This window comes from Prorops nasuta, unplaced genomic scaffold (genome assembly GCF_024137725.1).
Source record: "Prorops nasuta isolate Cenicafe-Biocafe unplaced genomic scaffold, Cenicafe_Pnas_1.2 PNAS00017, whole genome shotgun sequence".
In the NCBI taxonomy this organism is placed as follows: domain Eukaryota; kingdom Metazoa; phylum Arthropoda; class Insecta; order Hymenoptera; family Bethylidae; genus Prorops; species Prorops nasuta.
Genome location: NW_027116814.1, coordinates 2,168,751 through 2,196,629, shown reverse-complemented (window position 1 = coordinate 2,196,629; position 27,879 = coordinate 2,168,751). Strand labels below are relative to the sequence as shown.

General features: G+C 30.9%; 4 protein-coding genes and 1 long non-coding RNA gene across 5 annotated transcripts; 3 read left to right on the top strand and 2 right to left on the bottom strand.

Moving 5' to 3' along the window:
• Positions 1-5,207: 5,207 nt before the first annotated feature.
• On the top strand, positions 5,208-6,751 carry LOC136779710 (uncharacterized; the record flags this gene model as incomplete). The annotated part of the gene is made up of 4 exons (XM_066737449.1): positions 5,208-5,516; positions 5,594-5,946; positions 6,132-6,559; positions 6,626-6,751. Coding segments are annotated over exons 1-4 (1,059 nt in total), but the record flags the coding sequence as incomplete, so codon positions are not given.
• Positions 6,752-8,031: 1,280 nt separating this feature from the next.
• Positions 8,032-8,990, bottom strand: LOC136779716 (uncharacterized). Its single transcript, XR_010823664.1, has 4 exons — positions 8,816-8,990; positions 8,607-8,699; positions 8,236-8,475; positions 8,032-8,147 (listed from the first exon to the last, which is right to left on the bottom strand). It is a non-coding gene; the product is annotated as an uncharacterized lncRNA (long non-coding RNA).
• A 7,308-nt stretch (positions 8,991-16,298) lies between these two features.
• LOC136779509 (uncharacterized) lies at positions 16,299-16,958 on the top strand. The gene is made up of 2 exons (XM_066737133.1): positions 16,299-16,344; positions 16,417-16,958. Exons 1-2 carry the CDS (start codon positions 16,299-16,301, stop codon positions 16,956-16,958), a joined length of 588 nt encoding a protein of 195 aa, XP_066593230.1.
• A 1,687-nt stretch (positions 16,959-18,645) lies between these two features.
• LOC136779508 (putative nuclease HARBI1) lies at positions 18,646-20,078 on the bottom strand. Its single transcript, XM_066737131.1, has 3 exons — positions 19,943-20,078; positions 19,600-19,756; positions 18,646-19,441 (listed from the first exon to the last, which is right to left on the bottom strand). Exons 1-3 carry the CDS (start codon positions 20,076-20,078, stop codon positions 18,646-18,648), a joined length of 1,089 nt encoding a protein of 362 aa, XP_066593228.1.
• A 2,942-nt stretch (positions 20,079-23,020) lies between these two features.
• Positions 23,021-27,403, top strand: Ifrd1 (Interferon-related developmental regulator 1). Its single transcript, XM_066737448.1, has 6 exons — positions 23,021-23,266; positions 24,359-24,828; positions 25,723-25,976; positions 26,056-26,299; positions 26,449-26,664; positions 26,745-27,403. The coding sequence occupies exons 1-6, from the start codon at positions 23,233-23,235 to the stop codon at positions 26,829-26,831; spliced, it is 1,305 nt and encodes a 434-aa protein (XP_066593545.1). The 5' UTR covers positions 23,021-23,232; the 3' UTR covers positions 26,832-27,403.
• The last annotated feature ends 476 nt before the right edge of the window (positions 27,404-27,879 follow it).

Sequence of the window (27,879 nt, the reverse complement as noted above, 5' to 3'; positions counted from 1 at the left end):
CAAAAGCAGTAAAATCCGGACTTATAACAGCTTAAAATCTACTGTTTATGTTAAGTGTTTTTCATGATTTAAGCAGCTTTGTGATTGGACATAGTAAAATTAGTGTTTCTAAATGGTCAAGGAGTACATAACTTTCATACTATATAATATCTGTATATACAAGGTGAAAGTCAGATTGTTTAAACAATGCTATATTGTTAATAGAATATAGTGATATATTTTTTTCTATGGTATATAATTTTAAAATTCAAATAATTAAGGTGCTTCTGTATGTTTCGTTATAATATGTTACCATACCTTAATTATAGGATTATTTATTAATGATTTTTAATTATTAAATATTTATATATATATATAGCATTGTATAGAAATTAATATGTATATACATTCGAAATTAGTCTTTCAAAATATTACAATTCTTTATTACAACATTTAATCTCAGTTTTATTATTTTTGGCTGCGCATCTACTCTTTTTCTAATAATTCAAATATTCACAATGATTGTAATTTCATCTTTTTAATGAAGTTTATATTCTGTTTTAAATCATGTTATTATTAAAATTATTATTAATCTGTTTTTTAACTTATTCTATCTGCAAAACTCTACGCGACATATACAAGATATTATATAAATATACTTAAATGTATAATTTGCCCTCTATAAGATGGAAGTTCAAAAATTAAATATTTTATGTGCCTAAATTTTTACCTAGAAAAAGGACATTTAATTCCAAACTTTACACCGAAATAAAAATACATGTAAACCCGGTTTAAAAAATTAAAATAATAACAAGTGAATGCAAATGTAGAGTTTTCTTTTGATTTTATTTTCGAAAATTGCTTCGAACAAACTCTCAGTGCCGATTTATAATTTTCTGCAAAATTATTCAACAGTTTTTGACTGATTATTCATTCTAAAAATTAATATATTTTTCGTTATACGTATATAAATATTTTTGCAACTTCCGATCAAAAGTCATATTACATTATTCTAATTCAAATAAAACGAAGGCTATTTTTCTAATTTTTAATGGTCATCATTTGAATACACCAGAATTTTTTTGTTTATATGCAATTGGACAACCTGTTGTTTACTTTGGATAATCCCTTTTTAGTTTAGAAGTTGCAGTCAGAGAAATCTTCTATACAGAAAGAACATTTTTCTTGCATGCCCAAAATAGTAATATTTACAAAATGTCAAAATTGAGAAGTGAGAAGAAAAGTTGGGTGTTTGAAAATTTTAGATATTGCGTGAAGAAGAGAAGTGATGATAAAATGTAAGCTAATATTTCCTAATAAAAAAATCTGGTTTTCCGTAAAATATTCGTTTAATTAAGTTATGTGCATTATCATATATGTTTAGATTGTTATACTGTATTAATAAGAAAAGTAATTGTAAAGCCCATGGTATTTTTAAAGATAATACCTTTTACAATTCAGGAATAATGCACAATCACCTATCCGATGAAAGAAAAAATTTTAAATCAAAACTATTTGAAAAAACTAAAGAACTAAGCAAAGTGCCAGGTGCACAACCAAAACAAATTTTTAATACAGCAATATCAAAGTGAGTTTTATATACTTTATATTTTAAACCATTCGCTATGTGCATGTATTACTCAATTCTATAAAGTAATACTTATATATATTATTGAAATTATCAGAAGCAAATAATATTGATGGTTAATATTTTAGTAATAATATATTATCTATTGTGAGTATACATATATTGAATAAAAAATGAATGACTGTGACAGAAATTTATTGTTGTATATTTGTCAGGATTAGCTAATATACCTATGTATAATATATATATATACTCTAACATTAAGGAATTTGTGTTCTACAAGAGTTTATAAGTTATATAATCATTAAATGTAGTGATAGAATATTTCAAACTAATTATATTTTACCTATTAATAATGAATCAATAAGTACAACGTTATCTATTAAAACTATATTATTATACTACTATATTATATAACAAGATAGTATTAAAATAGTTATTACATTATATGTATACATACAATAGTCAATAATAAATATGGAGTGTTTTCTTCCCCATAATTTTCAAGTATGATCAGTAGGCAACGTTGGATTATTTTGTTAGTCATTATATAGTTCTTCTAAAATACATTCTTTATCCTTTTCTTTATGTAATATATAATTACTTTTATTACTCTAATTTATTAAAATAAATGTAAAATAAACTTTACTTTTGCTGTGCTGTTAAAAGTGAACCAGACATAGCTACACAAATAACTTTTACTGAATGCAGACGCACCATTCAGAGACAAATGAAACAATATCAGGAAACCAGTAATATTCGCTTAAAAGAAAATACAATCAAAGAATTTGGAATGTTTCTGGAAAAAAATATAGATCATTTAAAATATAAATTTGATAATGGAGAATGTAAATTATCTATAAAATTATTAAGTACTAATGAAAGCATGAATAATTATAATAATGTTTTAATATTTTATGAAGAAGATATTATTAATAATCTAAACGTAGAGCAAATATATGTAGACGCTACATTTAAGAGTGTCCCTAATTTTAAAGATAAAAATAAACAGTTGTTAACATTAATGGTAAAACTTAGTAATACTGTTTATTCCATAGTAAGTTCCTTTTTTTTTTAATTAAAACTTTCACGACAACCATTAATATACACTTTCCTATTAATGTATAATATATATATATAATACTGAATCACACATAAAATTTAATACAGGCTGTTCCATGCTTCTGGGTTTTGATGACCAGCCGTACTACACTTAGCTATATTACTGTCTTTAATTTTATAAAAGAATCATTTCCAAACTTTAAACCTCGTTTGGCCATGGTAGACTTTGAGAAGTCATTGGAGAATGCAATAAAAATTGTATTTACTGAAACCAAAATAACACATTGTTACTTTCATTATACTCAAGTATTTATATATATATATTAATATAAAATGTTTCGTTACTAATTTCATTGAATAATTTGAATTCACATCATATGCCATTTTACATTATCCATGTTATATATATAGTTATGTTTCTATTTTTCAGGCCTTAATAAAAAGAGCACAAACTCTAAAATTGATTACTAGAAATATAAATAAAGAAACGGCTCCTGAAAGGTTTATTGTAATTAAACAATTGATGCATTTAGCGTTATTACCAGAAGACATTATAAAGTCCACCTTTTATATACTAAAAGAAAATATACAAAAAACATATGGAGAACTTTTTAATGATTACATGAAATACATTGAAAACTTTTGGTTGAAAGATTTAAATTTTTCAGTATACAAATTAGAGGATCGTACAAATAATTATTGTGAAAGTTATCATAGAACTTTAAATAGAACGCTTGGAAAAACCCCTGCTCTCTCCTCCTTTTTAAGTACAGATATATCTCAAATTAATATATATAATATATTCAATAACCACTGAGCAGATTTAGTAGCTTGATAAGTAGATTTATTTATTAATGTAACTGATTAAAATTTTGCAATATATTGATAATATATAAGCCCTTCATTACATTTTTCATCCTATATTATTAATGATTATGAGACAAGATTTATTTTATACATTACAGGTGCAATAAAATGTTTAATAAAAGAAAACAAAATAACTATTAACTTGTTAAGAAACAATTACTATAAACCACGAGAGAAGAAAAATGGTATTAGGGATGAGGAGATCATAAAGATTTATAGCAAAATCGACAACATAAAAGAACAGAAGAAATACGATGAAATTATAAATCTATTTAACAGTTTACAAGAAGTGCAGCAGCTTAAAATTAAAGAGAAAGAAAATATGATTAAACAATTACAAACTATTCAAATAAGACATGCTAATACTATTCATAAAAGTGATTCAATTAAAATAATAGAAGTCAATAACAATAATAATTATGATGATGTTATAGAGAAACTAATATTGTTGAAAAGAAAATATTTAAACACAAATAATGATGAAATTATGTTTCAAATTATAAACAAAAATGAATAAAGTATATGCTCTATATATCTTCAAATGAATAGCTATCAACTTAAAATATTCTTTTCTCTAAACATCTATAAAATGTATTCACAGCAGTACATTTATTCACCAATATTTATTATTAATTGCTCAGTTAGATCGATAAAGATATAACACTGATTTCTGATTATACTATAATATATAAATGTAATCTTAACAATTCATAACACTTCATGCCTGCAAAATAGAATAAATTGTTCACACTTTATTGTATTATAATACTCTTACAATCATTGCCAGTTAACTAATTATATTAAAATAAGGATTGTGTTATTCCAAAATATAAAATAATTCCGTGCCTTTTTTCCCTAACTAGTGCAATAATAACTGGGAGTGAGAAACACACACACATATGTGTTTGTGTCAATTCAATTAATTGCAATAGTCCTAATTGCGGCTAAAACTAACCTTCCATTTAACTGTCATATTGGTCAAAACTTTTTCCGCAATAAATTTTGGGATATAGGGGTATTAGGGTGAATTTGAGTGCAGCCAACAGTGTGTCATAAAAGTCCCTCACTATAGGTGGGAAAATGTCGCCGACTCAACTTGAGTTCAAGCTCACCTTGAAACCTATAAGATGTGTTACGTAGACTATATGTAGATTAGCTTGAACTTGAGCTTAAGTTTTGTTTATGAATCCCGGGGTATGTTCGGGAACTGTGCTGGGATTCTGTAACTTCCCAGCGATGATTGTCGGTATCGCTAACTACCGATAGTTGTCGCTTACAGTAACGAAAAGAGCGATTCTGTAACTTCCGTCTGCTTGACTCGTACCGCGCCAAAATCGGACGTACCTAAACACAGTGCTAGCTGACTATATTATATTACTTTTATAATATTATAAATAAACCACTAGTGAGATTTTCTGCTACTAAGAGACGAATTGGACTATTAGTGACTCTTCTTCAACACATCTGTTTGTGAAATCGACTAAATATGGAAATTGGAATCTCCAAAGTAAGGGTGATGGCACATGCATCGACGGAATCGACGTATTGGACTTAAACGTAAACGTAAGTGAAGGCACATGAAAACGGAAACGTAAGTGGACTGAAATGATTGGAAAGGTTTTGTCCAAGAATCCACGCTATATGCACAGTCCACACGTCGCCAATAAAATTATATTTTATAATAAAACAGAAATATGGATTTTTGTGATGATAATAACGATGATATTTTAATTTTAATTAATTATTGGCTATCGTTAGGTGCTCTTTATTTAAGGAAAAGGAGGCAAAAACGCTGGTTGAATAGAAGATGGTTGGTTAGTCCTATCAATCGTAATCGTCAAAAGCAAGGTGATTACCATAATTTATTTATGGAACTAAAAAAAAATCCAGCTCAATTTTATCGGTACACAAGAATGAGTTTAAATCATTTCCATAATTTGTTGGAACTAACTAAACCATATTTGGAAAAAAGTCATTGGCGAGCTCTAAATGCAGAATTGAAACTACTCATTGCTATACGGTGTGTATTTATTTTAATATTTTATTCAATGAATGTTATAACATTTTTTACTAATTAAATAATATAAATTTCACTAGATATCTTGCTACTGGAGACTTACCAAACAGTATAGCTTTAGCTTTTAGGGTTGGGGAGTCTACAGTAAGGAAGATTATTAAAGAAGTTTGTGCAGCAATAATAAGTGCCTTACAAAATAAGTATCTCCCTGAACCGAATAAAGAACACTGGAAATCATGTGGCATTGGATTCTGGAACAAATGGAACCTACCAAATTGTGTTGGGGCAATTGATGGGAAGCACATTCGCCTACGTGCTCCTCCAAATTCTGGAAGTTTATATTATAATTATAAAAAATATTTCAGTATTGTGTTAATGGCTATTGCTGATCACTTATATAGGTTTTCTTTAGTTGATATTGGTGCATTTGGTGGTAAGCAGTAATTCTAATTGAAAGTGTGATATGCTATTTGATTCAACAGGCCTTTTCAGCTATAGTGTGGTATAAGAATTAACAGAAAGTGTTAAGTGATGTTAGCTGAATTGGACAATTTTACATTATGCATTTAAAATGTTGAAAAAAATATATATGTGTATTTGAATGTTCTTAATTTACAGGTATGAATGATGCTGGAATATTCCATGATTCCAATATAGGAATCAACTTAAATAATGAAGATTTGCATTTGCCGAAAGGCCAAGTACATCTTCCTAATAGTAATTTAAAGACTTCTCATTATTTTGTGGCGGATGATGCTTTTAAATTGTCACAAAGAATTGTAAAACCTTATTCAAAGCGAAATTTGTCCTATGATGAAAAAATCTTTAATTATAGAATTTCGAGAGCGCGCCGAACTGTGGAAAGTGCTTTCGGCATTTTTTCCAACAAATGGAGAATTTTTCATACAGCTATAACTATACTGCCAGACACAGCAGATTTAATAGTTAGTGCATCTGTTTGTTTGCATAACTATATTTTAAAGGAAGAGCAAAAAATTGGATCAAAATCGTATTACAATAGTGAACTAAATTATTTTCCTAATGAGGTATATACAAGCATGAAAATCAATTTTAGGCACTTTCTAAATATCAATACTCTGTACTTGTTTTAGAACGCACCTTGGATGTCAATTCCTGATGAAAATTTGAGCACATCGGTACAAAGCAACGTAATGGCAGGTGAACAGCAAAGAGCAGTTTTATTAAATTTTTTCAAATCGCCGGAAGGTCAAGTTGAGTGGCAGCACGAGCTTGTACAAAGAGGAATTTATGCAGATAGTTAAATGGTAAAATTACAAACAAATTGTAATGCGTATTAGCGTTTTGACAGATTGTGTGGAACTATGCCTGAACATTTTTTCTTATAATGTAAATACAAAAACTTTAATTTACTAAAATATGTTTTTTTACAGGGTTCAGTATTAAAGGAACAACTAATAATGCATCAGTGCATCTACTGGAAACAGATGAAAATAGCATCAAAATGATCTAAAGGTTATATTTTATATAATCCTTATTTTATTAAACAGAATGGAGCTTAATATATAAAAGTATTACATAAAGATATTTCAATGCTAATTACTTTTAGTATGAATTATATGTAACATAAATCATTACTCACCATGTTATTTTCTCGCAAATAAAGTAATAAGAAATTAAAGAAACTATTCTTTATTAATACACAAATGCATTTAAAAACATTTTAATACTAACGCCTAAAAATTATATAATAACATAGTCTTCAATATTTCTGTTTGGAAAGAAATTATAGCCTTTTTCTTTTTCGGTAAGATAACATAAACAATAAGAACACAAATTGTCGTTAAAGTATCTAATTATAACGAACTTTTGAAAACAATCTTACAAACTATATCACATTTATTTGTATGGTGACTAGTATATTATATAAAGAATTTAACTGAATTTATAATATTAAAAATAATATAACTTGCTAATTTATATATAGTAATATAAAATGTGAAAGAAAAGATATATCAATGTTACTCTATTGGAGCTATAAGTACGTCCATTATCATTTTTTTTCGTTTAAGCTTTTCTTTCTCATCGAAGGTATCAAATTGCGCCTTTAGATAATTAATAAACGCAACATCTGCTTTATACGTGTTCTCTTCCTTCTTTTTAATATAATTGGATATTGAATTACCAATATTTACTAATGTTGATTCCAATGATTTTGTTTCATCTATTTTGCATCTTTTTTTGATTTTTGAGAGACATTCTTCGCCTAATACACTGGAGGATCTGGAGTTATCTCTTTGTTGTTCACCAGAACCTCCATTTTCTTTATCCGCATTAGTTTCAGCAGAATTAAATGTAGTGTCTTCATTGATGGAAACAGATTGTTGGTTGGAATTAATTTGACTGTTAGTATAACTTCTGTAAACAAATTTATTTAATGTAATAAGAAATTAAACATAAAAATATAAATATCTTACCTTCGTCTCTTTATGATCTTATCTAAAAACGAAAGCTGCATTGAATAAGGAAATTGTGAAGATTTTGGAGCTCCACTTCCACTTTTACATAAATCATTAATTCTTCGCTTTTCTTTGTTGTACTGATCCCTTAAAGAATTACATCTTTTCTGGCAATAAGTGGGAGTATATAAATTATCTAATGTAACAAATGAATGATGTTAGAAAACATCAATATTATTTGTCACAAGATAGAATAAATTGCAAATAAATATAATATTAAAAACCTTCATTTATTTCAATCATTAATTTTGATATTTCCATCCACGCGTTAGATTTCATTATGGTGTCCTTAAAATTTTTTTCCTTTTTGTCATAGAGAAAAGGCCTTTCCTTATATAGTTCTATCAAGAGCTCATCCCCACGTTTTAAGTTATTATTTTCCAAAAAATTACATGCTGAATCATCTTCGTCATCAAAATCATTTGGACAATATACGTTACAATAATCCTGATGATCCATATTTCCTAAAAATTGCATTAAAATTACATATATAAGAAGCAAACATATAAATTATTGTATATATATAAGTTTATATACTGTTTAAACTATTATGTGACCATGCCAAAAATTAGGTTCATTAAAACATCGCACTTACCACAATTTCTGCCAATAAGTCTAAATCCTTATAGTTTATCTACTTTCTACCCAATTGCAAAAAGTCAGCATATGCAGTTTCATAAATTTTAACCTAAACATAAAGATCATTTTATTTGATAAATTACTATAAAAATTACATTTTTTTCATAAATTGTATATTACTAAGAAATTGTAAGAAGTAGTATATTATTAATATTATTTTAATACCTTCGATATATTTCTCTTTTATCTATTTTATTATAAAATATAATTTTATTGGCGACGTGTGGACTGTGCATATAGCGTGGACTCTTGGACAAAACCTTTCCAATCATTTCAGTCCACTTACGTTTCCGTTTTCATGTGCCTTCACTTACGTTTACGTTTAAGTCCAATACGTCGATTCCGTCAATGCATGTGCCATCACCCTAAGCAGAAATCAGATAGATGACCGATCCCAGACAAGCGACAGAAACGACTCAACTGAAAAAGCAGCCAAAGCGAAACAAATTGATTATGCCAATGAACAAAAAGGTAACAGATACGAACCTATTCATACTGGCCCTTACATATTTAATATAATATCTGCTAATATTAATAACAATTTAGGTAACATACACCTAATGAAGACCAGTAAATTTTTGAAAGATTATATACGCGAAAGTTTTAGCATCTCCAAGGACAATCAACAAATATTAAAGCTAAAATTTGATAATTATAAAATAGCAAACAAAACGGTAGAGGAACAAAACAAGATAGAATACAAAGATTGGATCTTCTTCGTCGCAAACTTCGCAATTACCAAGATCGGTGTTGTGGGCCACGTCTTTAATGAATTTAATGATGAAGAAATACTTTTTAACATAAATTCAAACCCAAGGAACATAAAAATCTCTAAGCTAGAGAGACTCACCCGTTGGGACGCAGTTAATAAAGTTCCCATCCCTACTAACTCGTTAAAACTATATTTTGTCTCGAACTCCTTATCTTCATACATCTACATTTTCAATGTAAAGCTAAAGCTAAAGCCGTTTATAGAAAAGGTAAAAAAATGCTTTAGATGTCAAAGGTTCGGACATTCGTCAATTCAATGCAGAGGACACTCACGGTGTCAAAACTGCGCCGGAGATCACAGTACAGAAGGCTGTGTAAACAATGTTCGCTGTGGTAACTGTGAAGGTGACCATATCAGCTTAAGTTTTGTTTGCCCAATATACAGACTTCTAGTGTTAATAATGAAAACTAAAGCGTATAAGAATTGTATTAATGAGGAGGCAAGGAAATTTATTCTAGAAAATAAAATAACTTCCGAACCAGAACTTGATAATTTTTTTGTTAACATATATAGTGACCACAATAATACTCTCTCTAACTGGATAAAACTGTATTATGAAAGACACATCAACATTAATCATATTAGGAAAAAAACCAGCCATAAAGACACCATAATCGAAGGACAGAACTGGAGTAATAATCAGGAAACCAAAGCTGCCAACATAACTCCCCTGAATTCTAATTCAAATAATATTGAACCCAATACACAAGTTAATAGTAATCATTATGAATCTTACACTTTTTCCCCTGAAGCTAATATTAACACTGAAATTATTGACAACGTCTCTCCGCCTCAAGAATTAACATACATAGAAGCAGCAGAGGTCTATCAAACAGAGGTCTGCCAACGACAACAAATTAGTAACATGGAACTAAACACCTCTTCCCCTTTAGCCTATATCACTAGTCATGACAACACTATTAGCCCAGGGGCTGAAGTACCAGACAAACCAATTATCAATCCGCTATCCTTAGATAACTCAAACTTCTTTAAACAAAAAGCTCTTCCAATCACGAATAAAAATTCCACTCGCCCTTCAAGAATCATCAAACCCTATGATAAGGAAAATACCCAACCTACCAAGAAAAAAACAAAAATTTATAATTCATACAAAAAGGATAACCAACATTAAACTTTACCGACCATACATAGCAATTAAACAATTTGAAACACATAGCCACTATAATTACTATATATCAACAAGCCTGTATCAATTCTCACTTAGCCTTTCAATACAACGCACCAACTAACCCTAAGATATCAACATATGGATACTAGGATTGTTCTTTGGAACTCTAGATCATTAAAATCAAAAAAACATTCGCTCATCCATTTTGTAGAAGGTTACAGGGCAGACATCATAGGTATCACCGAAACATGGCTTGATGAAAAAGATATATTTCACTTGACAGGATTTAATACTTACAGAAAAAATAGAAATAGCTTGGGTGGTGGAGTAGCTTTATTCACCTCAAATAGAATACTATCATTCCCTATTGTAAATTCAAAGATCACAGACGTATTCCCGGAATCATTAATAATTAAAACTATATCAGCTAATGGCAATCTGTATATCGCCTTAATTTACAACCCTCCCAATAGAACTATATCTTATGAGGATTGGACAACTTTTATAAAGGAAATGGAATCAATCACCATGAACAGACGCAACTTTATAATTATGGGGGACTTTAACAGTCTCAATAAAGCCTGGGGATGCAAAAATAATAATAGAAGCGGCTTAATTTTAAACAAAATCTGCTCTCTTAACAACTTACAAATAGCCAATAAGGGTCATACCACTATAAATAATAGACATAATTACATTAGCATCCCCGACCTTTTGATTACACCAACTTGTTTTCCTTTGTCCATAAATGTTACAGTAGATAGCACCATCTTTGATAGTGACCACTCCCAATTCTAGCATCTGTTAGAAACTTTACTCAAACTTCACAATTAAAAACCAGAAGTAGAGTTACGTACAAAAACTTTGACAAGGACTTATTCTCCAAAGATTGCTCTAACTATATTAACAATATAACAATAGACGGGAACAACCACTTATCAGAATATTCCAAATTGACAAGATTCATTATACAGGGTCTTTTCCTAACGGCGGGACATAGGATTGTGTTATTTGACTATAGTAAAAAGTACTATATTCAAATAACACGAAATCTCCTATGTCCCGCCATTAGGAAAAGACCCTGTAGATACGGTAGAGTCATTAGGTTGTAAAATTATCAATGTAACTAATAACAACTCATCACAAAGAAAGGTGAAAAAGTGCCCCTGGTGGGACAAAGAGTTAAAAAGAGAGTGGACAAACAAAAATATTCTGAATAAAAAATACTTAAATAATACAACAGATGAAAACATGGAAAAGTTTGACCACCAAAGCAAAAATTCAAAAATCTATGTACCAGCAAAAAGAAGGCTACATTTAACGAATTTATAAACAATATAAGTCCCAAAAATAGTATCAAACAAATCTGGGATACGGTAAAAAAAATTAAGAGTTCAAAATACCTCAATGCTAACAATCATAGCGACTTAGTCGACGAAGATTTTTTAAACAATACAATCAACAATCTATGCATTAATTACCCCGTACTAACGCCCCCCATTTACAGTAATAGCCAAAATATCTTTTTACACAAATTCAACACCAACCCATTCAATACTGAAGAATTGAATTCAACTATCAACAACCTGAAACAAGCTTCATCTCCGGGACCGGATCTTATAAGCAACCAAATTATCAAAAGCTTACCTTCTAATATAAGAAAAACTTTGGTAGACATCTTCAATGCTATAATAACCAACGGGGAATACCCATCAGAATGGAACCAGAGTGATATAATACTATTGAAGAAACATGGCTCTAACAAATTTCGTCCCATCTCACTCCAAAATAATCTGAAAAAAGTCTTTGAAAAATTATTAACTAACAGAATCTCTGATTTCATTGAATTAAATAACATATTACCGAACCACCAGTTTGGCTTTAGATCAAACAGGTCTTGTTCGAACAATTTAGTCATATTCACCTCTGACATTTATAAGACTTTTATTGATAGGTCGAATCTGCTGGCTTTGTTTGTCGATATCGAAGCAGCGTTTGATAAAGTTAGGCCTGATGTTCTAATTAATATACTAATTGAACATCAATTCCCTACAGCAATACAAAAATATATTTTTGATTCATTGCTGAACAGATAGGTGCAGATTTTTATTAATAACAGTCTAATTAGTACGAACCGAACAAACCTGGGACTACCACAAGGTTCATCGCTCAGTCCGATTCTATTTAACCTCTACACTAGTAAAATTTCAAATGCTATCAATAAGGATTGTAAGTTTCTTCAATTTGCGGACGATATCCTAATATATAGCTCCAACAATGACCCCTTAAAGGCAGCATTATCATTGAACAACACAATTAATAATGTGCACAATTGCATATTGACATTGGGACTGAAAATATCCAGTCAAAAGCCAGCTCTAGTTCATTTTACCAGGAAATCAAGTGTTAACAAAATTATGAGCCTAAAAAGCAAAGTAGGAAACATAGAATGCAAACATTCCCACAAATTCCTGGGAGTTACCTTCGATGAGAAACTTACTTGGCAAGCTCATCTTAAAGAAACCTCAGCCAAATTCAAAAAACTATTCAACCTTACACTGTGGCTAACCCACTGTAAATGGGGATGCCACCCCTCGTCACTAATGAAGATTCTTAGAGGCTATATAATTCCAATTATTGAATGGGGCTCAATAGTTTATATCAATCCAACTAACACTTCTATCCAAAACAGATACGACACATTTGTTCTAACAATTACCAAAAAAATGATGGGAGTATCAAATGCTGCATCCAACCGGATCACATGGTTCCTATCTGGACTACTAGATTTAAAATCAAGAGCGTTTACTACTATCACAAAGTTCCTTTTAACTAGGATGACCATTATCAACCATCCCACAGTTGCTGCAATAAAACTTCTCCAAAAAACGCTAATCGACAACCCATATTCATCCAGAAGATACATCCCATTCTTCTTACAAATCTACCTAGATTTGACAAAATGGAACAAATACATTCCTACATTCATCAGATACCCCCATCACACTATTAACACATTAAAAATATAAAACAAAGTAGAGTATGATACAGAAATCGGTAATATCTGTAAAAACTCAAAGAATCCTGACGAGACTTTTAACCATCTATTTTCTAATCTCGAACAATAGTTTCATGGATTTAGAGAAATCTACTACACAGACGGATCAATATCTCCTACAATTAACAACAATCAAATATGCAGTGCTGGAATCATAGGGTCCAAATCTGGATTAAAAATTAAAATAGCACTCAACGAACTCGCGGACACTTTCGCTGCTGAAATCGTAGCTATTTGGGCGGCAGTCAAACAGATATACAAACAAGTTATCAACGAAACTCACGAAACAATTACCAATTCATCATTTGCCATTGTTTCAGATTCAAAGAGCGCTATAGAAAAAATCGCTTCTGTCAATTGTGGTAAATCAATGAACTTCTTCTTGGTGGACAGCTGGATAACTCTAGCCAAGATACACAATCTCAATACAAGGGTCGTAACCATTTGGATACCTAGTCACAAAGGCATTTATTATAATGAAAAAGTGGATAAACTAGCCAAAAGTAAAACAACTTCCCCCAATCTAATGCTTTCATTACTAGACGTCAATAGCATTCTCCACTTAACCAAATCTCAAATCATAAATAACTTTATTTCGACCATAATAATCCCATCGAACGATATTGAGAAAGAATTTTTCAAAGTATTCGGTAAAACAAGATTTAAATATAGATGGTTTGACGGACTGGATTTAAACAGGAGAGAAATAGGATTGATTAACAGAATTTTGATGAACCAATTTATTTGTAATTACTACCTGCATAAAATCAATAAAATAGATACTCCTTATTGCATTTGCCAAAACGTAATTCAAAACTTGGATCATGTAATATGGGAAAGCTTAACCAACATAGAAAGTAGACCTAGCCTCATTAATATCTTGAAAAATCAGGACAATTGTAATGGCTAAAAAATAATAAGTACACTAAAATCTTTAGATATGACACAACTCAAATTATTCTATGAAATAATTACGAGTTATGCATCCGGTCAGAGATGACTGAATTCGACAAAGGATATCATAAATAGTAAACCTAAACACCTTAACTGAGAGGGTAGTTGTCAACAGAGGACACTATCTTTGCCACCTGTATTCATGAAGAAGTCTACATTCACCACACAATTCATGGACAACTCCGTCTCTCAACCACACCGAATATCACTGCCAAGCACTGAATAAACAACGCAACACAAAATAACTCTACGATCAAATTGTACCAACAGTGGGTAATCGTTCATCGAAGCGAAGCCCAAAACCCAACAAAGAAGAAGAACTTCCGTCTATATGGATTCAGTAACTAGTTATCGACAACTTTCGGTAATTGAATCGAGTTACCGAGAGATGTCGCTAAGAGCGATTCTGTAACACAAAGTTTTCGATAATTGTCGTTAAAAATGTCGGTCGCTACCGAATTCTATCGTTAACTTAACGACGACCGTGATAGGCGTCGGTAGAAATTTACCGAGAAAGTGAATATAATAAATGTCACAAATATTTCTTAAATTAATATTTAGAAATCACAAAAAAGTACTTACAATAAATTTTCTTTATAAATTAAGGCTTACAGTAAAAATCGTAGGAAATAAAATTTAATATTTTTCCAATTTTTATATTTAAAAATAACTATATATGCAGAGGTTTTCTCTAAAATATAGAATTAATTGTATTATTTAACTATAGCACACAGGCACTAACTGTACATTGTCTAACTCAAAAAAATGTTAAAACATTAATTTTTAACACCTATTTTAATTAAAATATACTTACGTTTTAATACTTCTTTTAAATAAAATATGATAATTTTGCTATAGTAAGAATTGCTATAGTCAAAATTGATATAGTCAAGTAACACAAAAATTCCTATTTCGGTTGGTATTAAATACACCAATATTACCAACTTCTCTAGAACCTTAACGAATTTTATCGTTATCACTTATCGTACAAATATGAGTTGCACTGACTATTGTCGTAAAGCTAAAGTTACAGGACGTTTCCGTAAATGAATCGGATTTTCAATCCTGATTAAACACTGCAGAAGTGCAACTAACTTAGGGAAAAAATATATAAATTCCCTAGATCTCAATCGGATTATGGCTTTCCGTAGAATGCAATCGGATTGAGATTGGTCTGACTATGAGAATGATCAAGAAATCTGTATCATCAAATTTACAAATTATAGGATTAATTGCTAAAAGTTTCGAACTTAAACTTTTTCTATCTCACATCTCAGTTTTTCATAAATTAATTGTGACTATTCAAATTGAGAGAAAGTAGCTTTTTTTAGATATACTTTTTCATTTGTTAAAAGTACCTTTACGTTTTTACTTTAATTCTTATATTCAGTGTTTCTTTTTATGCAATTTCTGTATTAGCTATTCGCTATGTGCACACCTACACATTGGTAGTCAGGTAAGAATGTGTAGTGATGCATATGCATAATAGGTCTGTTCTCGTTGCCTACATTTTTCACACTTTGTGCACTTTTTAGGGTGTCAACTTATACAATGGACAAAGACAGAAATACGGAAAGTGTAGAAAGTGTTAAAAGTGTAGGCCAACGAGAACAGACCTAATATCAGCGCTGACTGTCGGTAAATTTTGTCACTTTTGTCGGACTATTTTTGTTTATGTATATTGCTGCACATTCTTACCTGATTGCCAACGTGTAGGTGTGCCACATAGCGAATAATGGATGAAGAAGAAGTAACTGAAGATGCTATTAATGAAGGAATAGGTATATATTCAAATATTGAATCTGTTTAAAATGGACATGTAAATTAATGTAAATCGTTAATTTTCTTTATAGATTCCTGTAAATTTAACTGGAATTATGATCAAACAAAGTTATTGATAGATGAAGTTCAAAAGAAGTGGAAGCAACTTAATAAGAAAAATTGTTTTTCGAAAAAGATATGGAGAGAAATTTCTGATAATTTTAAGAAACAAGGGTATTCAGTATCAGATGAACAGTGCTCTATCAAATGGAAGAATCTAAAACAAAAATTTAAAAGTATTAAAGCTCACAATAGCCAAACAGGAGCCAATAGAAAAGATTGGGTATATTTAGATTATTTAGAAGATATTTTGAATCCAATGCCTGAAGTAACACCTATTTCATTAGCATCCAGCAGCAAAGGCTTCAGATTGTCAAGTACAGGTTGTAACGAAGACAATGAAATTGAAAATGCTTGTTGCTCAGTACCTTTAAACAGATATATAAAGAAACGTGAAAGAAATGAGAAAATAACTTTAAAAGATATTTTTATACAAAAAGAAGAACATCATCGTGAGAATATGCGAATGAAAGAAAAATTTTACAAATTATTAAAAGGTAATACAAAGTTATAGTGGACTGACTACACTTTTTATTTTGTTTATCACATATAATCTTATGTTCGTTATTTATGCTTATCTCTCATAAAAAGTTATAACGTGTTACATGCTTCGAATTGAAAAGTTTTATTTGTATATTAAAATTTTTAGTTATAAGAAAGCATGATGTGTCGACTGTTTCAGATTTTTATTTAATTTTAAAAACTAATGTTTTTCAACTGTTTGATCCTATAATAATTTAAAACTTTTAAAATAAATATTTTATTTAATTCTCTGTGATATTAGGTAGTTCAATAAACTAATTACTTGAGAATATCATTTATAAATATTATTTTTACCTAAAGGCAGAACATAGAAGATTCTGTATTATTTTAATGTAGCAAAATTACTATTTTATATATAATTTAAGTATTAAACATACTGACTGAACGAGATTAGTTAAAAAACAATTATATATATGTTTATATAACGAAGAATAGAAGCTAGAAATCTAAAACAACCGTAGAAACTTAACTATCTAAGCTATTTTTTAATTTGATAAGGTTTTCGAAATATTTTTTGTATAAATATTTTATGAACTTAGAAATAATAGTTTATTGATTTTACTGACTTTCTGGAAAATTCTGAATATATATAGATCGTACATTTCATACTTTAAGATATGCATTATATGCTATTTAAAAATATTTTCCTACATTTTGTCCTTTTTAATCGTAAATGGAAAAATATATTTTATATTTATTATACCTTAAAAAAACATAAAATTCTAGTTCTATTGCAAAAAATTTCTGTATCCATTTTCAAAATTGAATTAAAAACTGTTATTACTTCAAGTTTAAGGAAAATTAAGGATCGGTATCAGATGGAAAGTCGACAAGCCTTTAAATCCAACATTATCGACTACAATGTAAGAGTGCAAATTTTGATTGGTAGATTTTCAGATTTTTGTTTATTAAGTTAAATATAAAACTTGCTTGCTTTCCATTACACTGGCCCTAAGAATCTACAGGGTCTTTTCCTAACAGCGGAGCATAGGAGATTCGTGTTAGTTGACTATAGCACTCGGAATGATGGAATCTGAGAGCGCTGATTGGTCAATATTACGTAGTACCAACAGATAATAGGCCGTTACCAATAGTTGGATACAAAAAATGAGATTCATTCGCTATATTGGTGTGGAGAATGTTTACATGCTAATCCTAGCAGAAAGAGGTGTAAAATGGAGAAATGTCAAATGGTAAGGTTACTAAAGTAAAAATTGAAAATAATGAATGAAAATTACGAATATTCTTCATTTTCATTAAAAGTATTCAATTTTTACTTTAGTAACGACAACATTTGACATTTTTCCATTTTACACCTCTTTCTGCTACTACGATCAGCATGTAAACATTCTCCACACCAATATGGCGGATGAATCTCATTTTTTGTACCCAACTATTGGTAACGGCCTATTATATGTTGGTACTACGTAATATTGACCAATCAGCGCTCTCAGATTCCATCATTCCGAGTGCTATAGTCAACTAACACGAATCTCCTATGCTCCGCTGTTAGGAAAAGACCCTGTATATATATTAAATACAATTTGATCATTTTAAAAGATAAACATTTTTTAATTTAAATACTAATATATTTTACAAAACAATTACATTTAATGTAAATTTCATATTCTTTTGCCTACTTTAAATACGACCATCAATCAGTTTATTAAATTAGCTATAATATTACGTTTTTCCTCACTATTTGTAAATATATTTTCATCATAATCATTAAAATCATCGTCATTATTATTTTCTCCATTAATGTGTTGTTCGTTGTCACTAATCTCATCTTCGTTATCTATACAAATGTTGTGTAATACACAGCAAGCTAATATAATAAGAGGTACCATATCCACATTAAACATGTAGATATAATTTAATTTTCTAAACCTACATTTTAGTAGTCCAAAAGCTCGCTCTATTATTATCCTTGTGGAACTTAATTTTTTATTATAATTAATTTGCAGTTCACTTAAGTGGCCATTATCTTTATACGGTGTAAGTAGAACTCGTGATAATGGATATGCCGAATCACCAAGCAAATGTAGATATCCCGGACAATATTGTTCCCTGTTATTATCTATCAGATGTTTTAAATCACTCAGTTGCCAAACCCGAGCGTCATGGACGCTACCACAATATCCAGCAAAAATGTCTATAAATTTCATGTTGTAATCACAAACTCCTTGTAAAATTACAGAGTAAAAGCCTTTACGATTTATGTAACTGTTGGGATGTTCTGTAGGAGCACTTATTGAGATGTGACATCCATCAATAACACCCACAACTCCGGGGAAATTGCTAATTTCTTCAAATTTGGTTGCATTCCGCATTAATTGACCATTTGTAGGCCATTTGATATACTCATTAATATGATTTTCTAGAACATGTGATACGTTAAACACGCACTTCCAAACTATATCTTTGCTCATATTAAACCTGTCTGCAACTGATCTGTAAGTAATAAATATAAAGATTCTATATATGTATTTTGTCCATTATATATACAAAAACATAATATTTCTATGATTAATATTATTGAGACTAATATTCACTATTTATATTTCACTAAATTAAAAATAGACACTTGTATAATATCAGCTTACGCTTACCTATAAACTTCCTGGTTTCCTAATATCCACAGTGTTACGGCTAACTGTTTACAAGGTTGTATTTTAGGATTACCATTTCTCCGCAGTAAAAAAGGACCAATTTTATGTAACAAGGTTTCAAAGGTAGATTTGGAAAGACGAAAGTGTGATTTAAAATCTAAAAATATGATTGTTGCATTAACATAAATGTATATTATTATTCAAATTGCAACAACTACGGATGAAGGAAAATTTTTAGAATAATTTGAAAACGAAGAAACTACTCAATTCTATAAATGTATTAATGTTTCATGCTTTATTGTTCAGTAACCAATAAAATTATATAGCAAAACAAATAAATTACCTGATAAGGAATAATTACATAAAACTCTTTCATAATACTGATCAATTCTGATATGACGCTCTCTTCTTAAATGAATGAAATCATCAGACATATCATCTTCACCAAATAAAATATTAAAAATTATTGACAGATCCATTGTAAATATACTATTGGTTATTAAATATCAACTGAAATTTAATTTTAATTAACAGCAGTTGAATATAAAGATAAATTGATAGGAAAATATTTACAAGTATTTAAATGTAAGGAAAATTAAGAAAGTCAGAATATGTAAAGACTTAAAATGTAATAGATTGCTCAGGCCTCAGGCAATTCCTCTATAATTGAAGTAGTTTGATCTGGTTTGATCATTCTGATTTCTGATAGACCAATCTCAATCCGATCGCATTCTACGGAAAGCTATAATCCGATTGAGATCTAGGGAATTTATATTTTTTTCCCTAAGTCAGTTGCACTTCTGCAGTGTTTAATCAGGATTGAAAATCCGATTCATTTACGGAAACGTCCACAGAATCGCTCATTCGTTAGCGCAAGCGATAACTGTCGGTAGTTAGCGATACCGACAGCTTTCGTTAAGGGGTTTGACCCACTTGAGGCCAAAAACACTCACAATATAATAGTTGATGTGGTATATATTATTTATTACGAGCATTGTGAGTTTTTGGTGGAATGCGTGCAAGGAAAAGCAAAGGTTTATTAAAGTTATTCGTCGGATAAATTTTATATTAGTACCGTTGAACCTCTAGCGACATCTATCTCGGTCGTTGTTAAGTTATAACGATATTATTAGTTTTCCTTTCAATAAAAAACTCAGTGAAATATCAATTCTCAGCTAAATGATTCGGTTTAGTACAATTTATATTAACTTCAATTGTTCGTAACTCCGTCGCTTAACTAAGATTGAACTGAGAATTTTTTTAAAATGGAAAAAGGTACGCTCGGTAGGATTCGGTAGGTTACCGACAGTACCGACATTACAAGCGACAATCATTGCTGACTCTGAGTTACAGAATCGCACTTAGCGATTTCTGTCGGTAACTGGACTTAACGATACCGAAAGTTGTCGCTAAGAGTTACAGAATCCCACTACAGAAATAGACACACCGGATTATAGGGAATCTAGTTATTTTTTGTTGTAAGTTGCGTGACTGTGACTAGATGCTAATCCAATCCGATCCAATCCGCAGAAAAAGAGCACGGATTGTCACATGGAATTTCCGTTATGTAGAACGATTATATGGGTCGGTGAAACGTTCGCAAATGCAATGCTGGAAACCTAAGAAATTGAAGCCAAAATAGCAGATTTGATGTTTGGAAACTCGAATTGAAGATACTCTGAATAAAAACTACATAAGTTATGTGATAATTTATCATTTTTACGTAAAATTATTGTCTATTTAGAATGATCACTGCTTTTTTGGCTTCGATTTCTTAGATTTCCAGCATTGCATTTGCGAACGTTTCGACCCTAAAGGGTGAGGTTCACCAAGCCCGGATTGGGGCTAGCTAGCCGGGCTAAACTCATACAGCTCATGTAACGGAAACTATACTACTTTAGCCCGAAAGTATACCATATTAGCCCGGCTAGCCCTCAAGCCTGGCTTGGCCCTTGGGGCCGTTGTAATTTGGAAAAATTCAGGGCTGGAAACCTCAGAATTTGAAAACAAAAAAGCATTTTTTATGTTCGGGAGCTTGAAATGAAGACACTCTAAAGTAAAACTAGATAAATTATATAACAATTTATCATTTTCGCATGGAATTACCGTCTACCTAGAATGATTACTGCTTTTTTGTCTTCAAATTCTAAGGTTTCCAGCCCTGAATTTTTCCAAATTACAACGACCCTTGGTGAACCTCACCCTTACAGGGGTTGCCGTAATAAATTTGATGAAACTAGAAGTTGAAAACAAAAAACCCCGGACTTTGTCTACAGAACCCCGGACACATTAGAAATTAGATTTATCTCTAAGGATAAAACAGAAACGGGTTATTTAAGGAATCTCAACTCCTCTATACTATCTTATAGCAAAAATTTAAAGACAACAGCAGACGAAACGCGACATCGACAAATATGAAGATGACGTTTCGGACTTAGTAAAAGCATTATCCAAAAAGCATATTATTTATGTTGGAAACGTAGGGATGTCGAAAAATGGAATGGAAAATAATGCAAATATGGTGCATATATATAATATTATTTATCAAGTATAAAAAGGGAGAGATCGGATGTAATCTTCAGCCTATAAAGAGGAAAAAGCATCAGATAAGTATCGGGAGCAGCAAGTCAGAAGAAAGATTAATTTAACAAAGCAAAATATTCTTTAATCTTTCTTTTGATTTACTGCTCCCGATACTTATCTGATGCTTTTTCCTCTTTATAGGCTGAAGATTACATCCGATCTCTCCCTTTTTATACTTGATAAATAATATTATATATATGCACCATATTTGCATTATTTTCCATTCCATTTTTCAACATCCCTACGTTTCCAACATAAATAATTGCTTTTTGGATAATACTTTTACTACGTCCAAAACGTCATCTTCATATTTGTCGATGTCGCGTTTCGTCTGCTGTTGTCTTTACATTTTTGCTACAAGATAGTATAGAGGAGTTGAGATGGACATGAATAAATTTTGCGAGAAGCATTTTTGGTACAAGATAGTATAGGGAAGCAGAAACTATACCTGTACATGATTCAGTTTTGAGCAGTGTACTGGCAGTGAATTCTGGAACACGGCCTCACTGGTAGCATTCAGCAGAAACAAATGTTGAGGGAGCGGTGTATGTTATTGGTTATTACTCTTAGATCCTATAATTTTATCCAATAGAAGTAGAAGTTTAAAAAGAAATCTGGTAACGTTACTGAGCTGCTACCTCTGCTGAATGCTACCACTCTCTAATTTCGCGGACACAGAATTACTAAACGGAGTGAATAGGGAATTTTAGGGAAAGCTCCGTCGAAGCGAAAAGAGTTTAAATTCCGAACTCAACTAGTGATAAAGAAGCAAACTACGAAAATCGTTCCGCGCATGCGCGAGATTATGCCAAGTCGGGCAGCTCTCTTCAGTTGACTTCAGTACAGTACACTTGAGAAAGCCACAGTGGGCTGTCTCGTCGTGTATGTTTTGAACGTTTCGCAACATGTTAATGAGTTTTTATCAAATTCCTATTAAAACTTTATGCAGTGTATTCAGTATACGAAAAAGAATAACTAGTGCGAGACATTTACCCTCTTGATCATATATTTTTGTTAGTTTAAATTGTGCAATAAAAGAAGTGAAGGAAGATGCCAGGAAAAGGAGGCAGAAGAAGAAAGTCAGGTGAGAGATCTTATTTTTGATTTTATCTTTAATAGGATAATTATAACGTGGCCTGGATAAAGATAAACCTTACTAGTTTTCCTTTAATATCCTCGACTATTGAGTTTTTAAATGTCAATTTATCTTTTCATTAGCAGCTTATCCTGATGGTTGCGTGCGAGGTGGGATTTATTTGCTCTCCATGACGTCATTGTTGAGCCAATAATCCGATTATATCAATAAAGTTGGACTAATTAGTTTCCCGATTGCGATCCCCTTATAAATCTTTGCAGTTCCTAAAGGAACTCGAATAACTGTCTTAAAAAGCTTGTTTGTTTAGCGTCGTAAGTCGTAACCGTCCATTCTGGAATCCCCATTGATCTCCCATGTGACTCTCATGCTTTGCCATTTCCACCGTCAATTCAGTTCCAGCTGATAATGACACTGATGATAATATTTATTTTAGCTAATTAGTGTGTATACAACTTTTACGATCCTTTCTAAATTATTATGTGGACGGAAACGATCTTTCATACTTTCTTTCCTTATCTATGTATAAGGTTAGATCGACGAGTTGCGTATTAAATGGCGCCTTAGCTGTTCGTACTTTTTTTGTAAATAATAATTCGATCGAAGCATATCAAAAGAGTTGCTATTATCCCATATGTCAATCTTCGTCTTTTACCAATTGCACTCTGAATATAGAACTTCTAGAATGAAAAACTCGTGCATCAAGAGTCATTTTTTCTTATTGTCAATAAAACTCGTTCGACCTTGAATATTTTTAACTCTTTGATATTACAGATGAGATTATTTAATTTTATTGACGTATGACACATTTAAAGAAATAATGATAATGACTTTTGTTAGATGATGCTTAAAGATTTAAATTAGCCACAAGTTTAGTAGAAATTTGTGAAGTTTTTGTTTTTTGAACATTCCAGATTGAAGTATAGATATTCCAATGCAAAAGTGAATGTGCAGGCAAATGGCAGCTGGCATGTCATAATAATACAACAGCTGTTTCACACTCTTTGATTACATAAAGTTTACTTTCAATTTAAATGGTAGTCTTTTTGTTTCTACTAATTATGGCGTTTAATCATTTTTCAGGTCAAGGTGGAAAAAGAGTTGAATTATTATCTGATGATGAATCAATTAACAATGATGCATGCAGCGTGTCCAGTGGCCAATCTAGTGTTCTTGATGATGTCAATGATAACGAGGTTGATGAACTAGCTCAGCAGGAGGCATTGGAAGAAAAGTTAAAAGAAGCAATCGATGGATTAACTCAGAAAAGCTCCAAAGGTCGGACAATTTGCTTTAATGGCATTGAGAAAATTTTTGCCATAAAGTATGTACCTGACTTTGTTGAAAATAGAAAAATGACTATAACTGATGCTGTTGAGCGTGGTTTAAAAAAAGGCCGTTTTGATGAGCAATCAATAGCAGCTCGTCTCAGCACTTTGCTCTGCATCCAGTTGGGTGCTTTTGAGAGTGCAGAGGCAGTATGTAGAGATGTGAAATCAATCCTTACATTTATCATCAATGATAACACAGTACCAGCGATAACACGATCAGAGGTAGATGCTTTTGTGAAACTGCTTTAGAACCAAGGATGCATATAAGCTCAAAACTAATTTTGCATGTGTCAGTGGTACTTATAGCAACAAGATAATTTAACAATTTATGATAATTTTGTTCAATTTAAAATAAATCAGCAGCAGCTTTCAGATTTTTCGATTACAATTTTGAAGTCTAAATTTTGAAATTAAAAAAGTAAATCTAACATGAGAGTATAAGCAGCAAGTAAACTGAAGTAGAGCTTGATTTTGCTACTCGGTCATATTATGGGTCACTAATTACAAATAAAAATTCAAATTCACACAATAATAACACGTATTGCATTGATGTTGGTATATAGTATATATTACCACCCCAGACCAAGGATGTAGTAAAAATTCATTTATCCATACTTTTTTATATATAAAAGATAAGAATTTTTTTGCAAAACTTTTGTGAATATTGAAGTAAGTTACTTTAAAAAGATTTTATACAAAAATGGTTTACCCTTCGATGTTATAGAGATGACTGAATTGATTTGTTGTTGCTTTGTTATGGTGAATTATATGGTTTGATATACAGGATTAGTGCAGTAAGTAGAACAAGGTTTTGAATATCAATTTTTGATCCTTAATGAATTATCTAAAAAATTCCTAGCAGAACTTCACCCCGAGTTAATAATTTGTTCACTGTTTGATCGGCATTATCAAATCTGGCATTATAAGAATAATTTAATTTGAAACTCAATGTTGCTATGAGTACTCTAAAATAAAACTGATAAGTAATATTATGCTTCAAATTTGACATTATATGCTTCTATTACTTGAGGTACAAAAATTGACAGTGTCCAACACTTGTGGCTGTGATAAATAGAGATGTATGTTCGAGTGAAATTTATATATTGTTTGTTTCAGTGCTGCTGGGCCTTAAGTATGAATCAATTTTTTTCTGGAAATGATGGTACTGATACAATTGAAATCAGTCAACTATTTTCAACAATATTCTCGGGATCTTATCTAAAAGGAAATGGTGCTGTAGCATCCGTTTCAGCAGACATGGCAGCTTTGCACGCAGCTGCACTTTCTTCCTGGACCTTGCTTTTAACTGTCATGACGTCAGCTGATGTTTATAATTTAGTTGCAAGTGGTAGAGCAAGCAGCTATATGCCGTTAGTATAAATTACTCTTTTGGATTTTGTTGCTTTCTTTGAATAAATTGTTTAATTGTATTATTTCGTCTTACTTTAGCTCTCTCGATCGGTTACGTGAGCTATTGGAATCGCCACACCTAGATGTTCGTTTATCAGCTGGTGAAGCACTGGCTGTTATCTTTGAGCTTGGCAGAGACTTTTCCTACGATTACGAGCAAGAATGGGCCCTTGATTTAATAGATATACTAAAAGAGCTAGCTACCGATTCTAATAAGTATAGAGCTAAGAAAGATCGTAAACAGCAACGTGCAAATTTTAGAGATATTCTACGTTACATTGAGGTAAGCTTTTTAAAGAGTTACTAATGTGCGGTAATTTTGCTGAAAGGTTAAAATTGAAAAGTTAGCAAACTTCTTGAAACAAGGATAGAATGATAAATTCAATCATATAATCAGTAATTGCAATACAGCTTCATATTTCTTAATTGCAGGAAGATATTGTTCCGGAAATGCATATAAGATTTGGACAAGAAACGTTATATTTAGAGGGATGGTGTGCACGGTCGCAATATAATGCTTGCTGTCGGTTACTAGGTCCAGGTATAAACATCCACCTCGCAGAAAATCTGTTGCTTCGTGAAATTTTCCACCTTGGCAACAAAGTAATGCCTCTGCCATCTACTGAAAAAACCACAAAATTGGAAAGAGTAAGATTGAAATATATTATTACTATCACTGAAAAGTATGTTTCAGTTTCGCCCAGAAATATAGGAAATTCTATTTTCAGACATTGATGAATGCAGCTGCATTTAAGGCAAGAACTATTCTGCGAAACAAGCACAGGGATAAGAGATCAGCAGTCATGGCACCTTAACTCGAACTTTTCTGTTTTGCACCTTAGTAGTTTCTATTGAACTAATACAGTTGAATGTGATTCTTATTTATTGCAATTGTTTGATGATAAAATTTTAGCATATAATTAATTCAATTTTAAATCATAGTGATGTATGTCTCGTACGACAGTCTTTCTGCATTGCGATAATTTAAATAAATCGTGATCATTATTATTTTTTTTTATAACTGTATATACAAATTGATCTTTTAATGATCATGAGTTGTTCGCTCTTAGTTAGAAAATTACTTGTTTTTTTTGGTTTCTCCATTTTATTCACAGCTATGAATTATTACGTAGGCTGTACTATTGTTTCTGAATTTAATTTCAATGAAAATAAGATTGGACTATGCATTGGTATAGATCAATGAGTTATGACTGGAGCCAAAAACTTTTTTCTCAGTTGGAATTACATAATTTTCAATAATCGCAAGCATCCAATCGAAAACATACATTGTAAATAACGGTATAAGGTATTCTACAGGCAAGCAAATTCATTTTTGACAAAGACATTATAAATGAATGAAATAAATAATAAAGCTATATAAATTAAATTTATTGTATTGAATATTTAACGCTGTTTGTCAGTCCCCCCCCCCCCCTTTCCTATTTCCCATCGCTATAAATGCTATAATTATATTTCAACAATGGTGTGCATGTTTATATATACAAGTCCCATTGATTCTTATGGGAGCATGATTGGTGGTTCAAACTTTGAGGAGACACAAACGAAACGTACATTTTCTTTCCAAAGATGATAAACATATCGAGGTGCATTTCTTTTCTCTTACAATAAGTTTCAACTTTTGTTCAATTGGTTGTTTCTTGGACAATTAAATTAATTTTTAGGTAATAAAATACAAAAAAAGCAAGTACAAATCCAATTAGATAATTCTTTTTTACGTGCTGGATCATTTGCTGGAATGAAATATAGGTTGCTGATTGGTTATAACAATTCATATATCCAATCGACGATCACACATTCTAAATTTAGCGAGCAATCCGCGGCAAGTAAAGCATCGTTTGATTT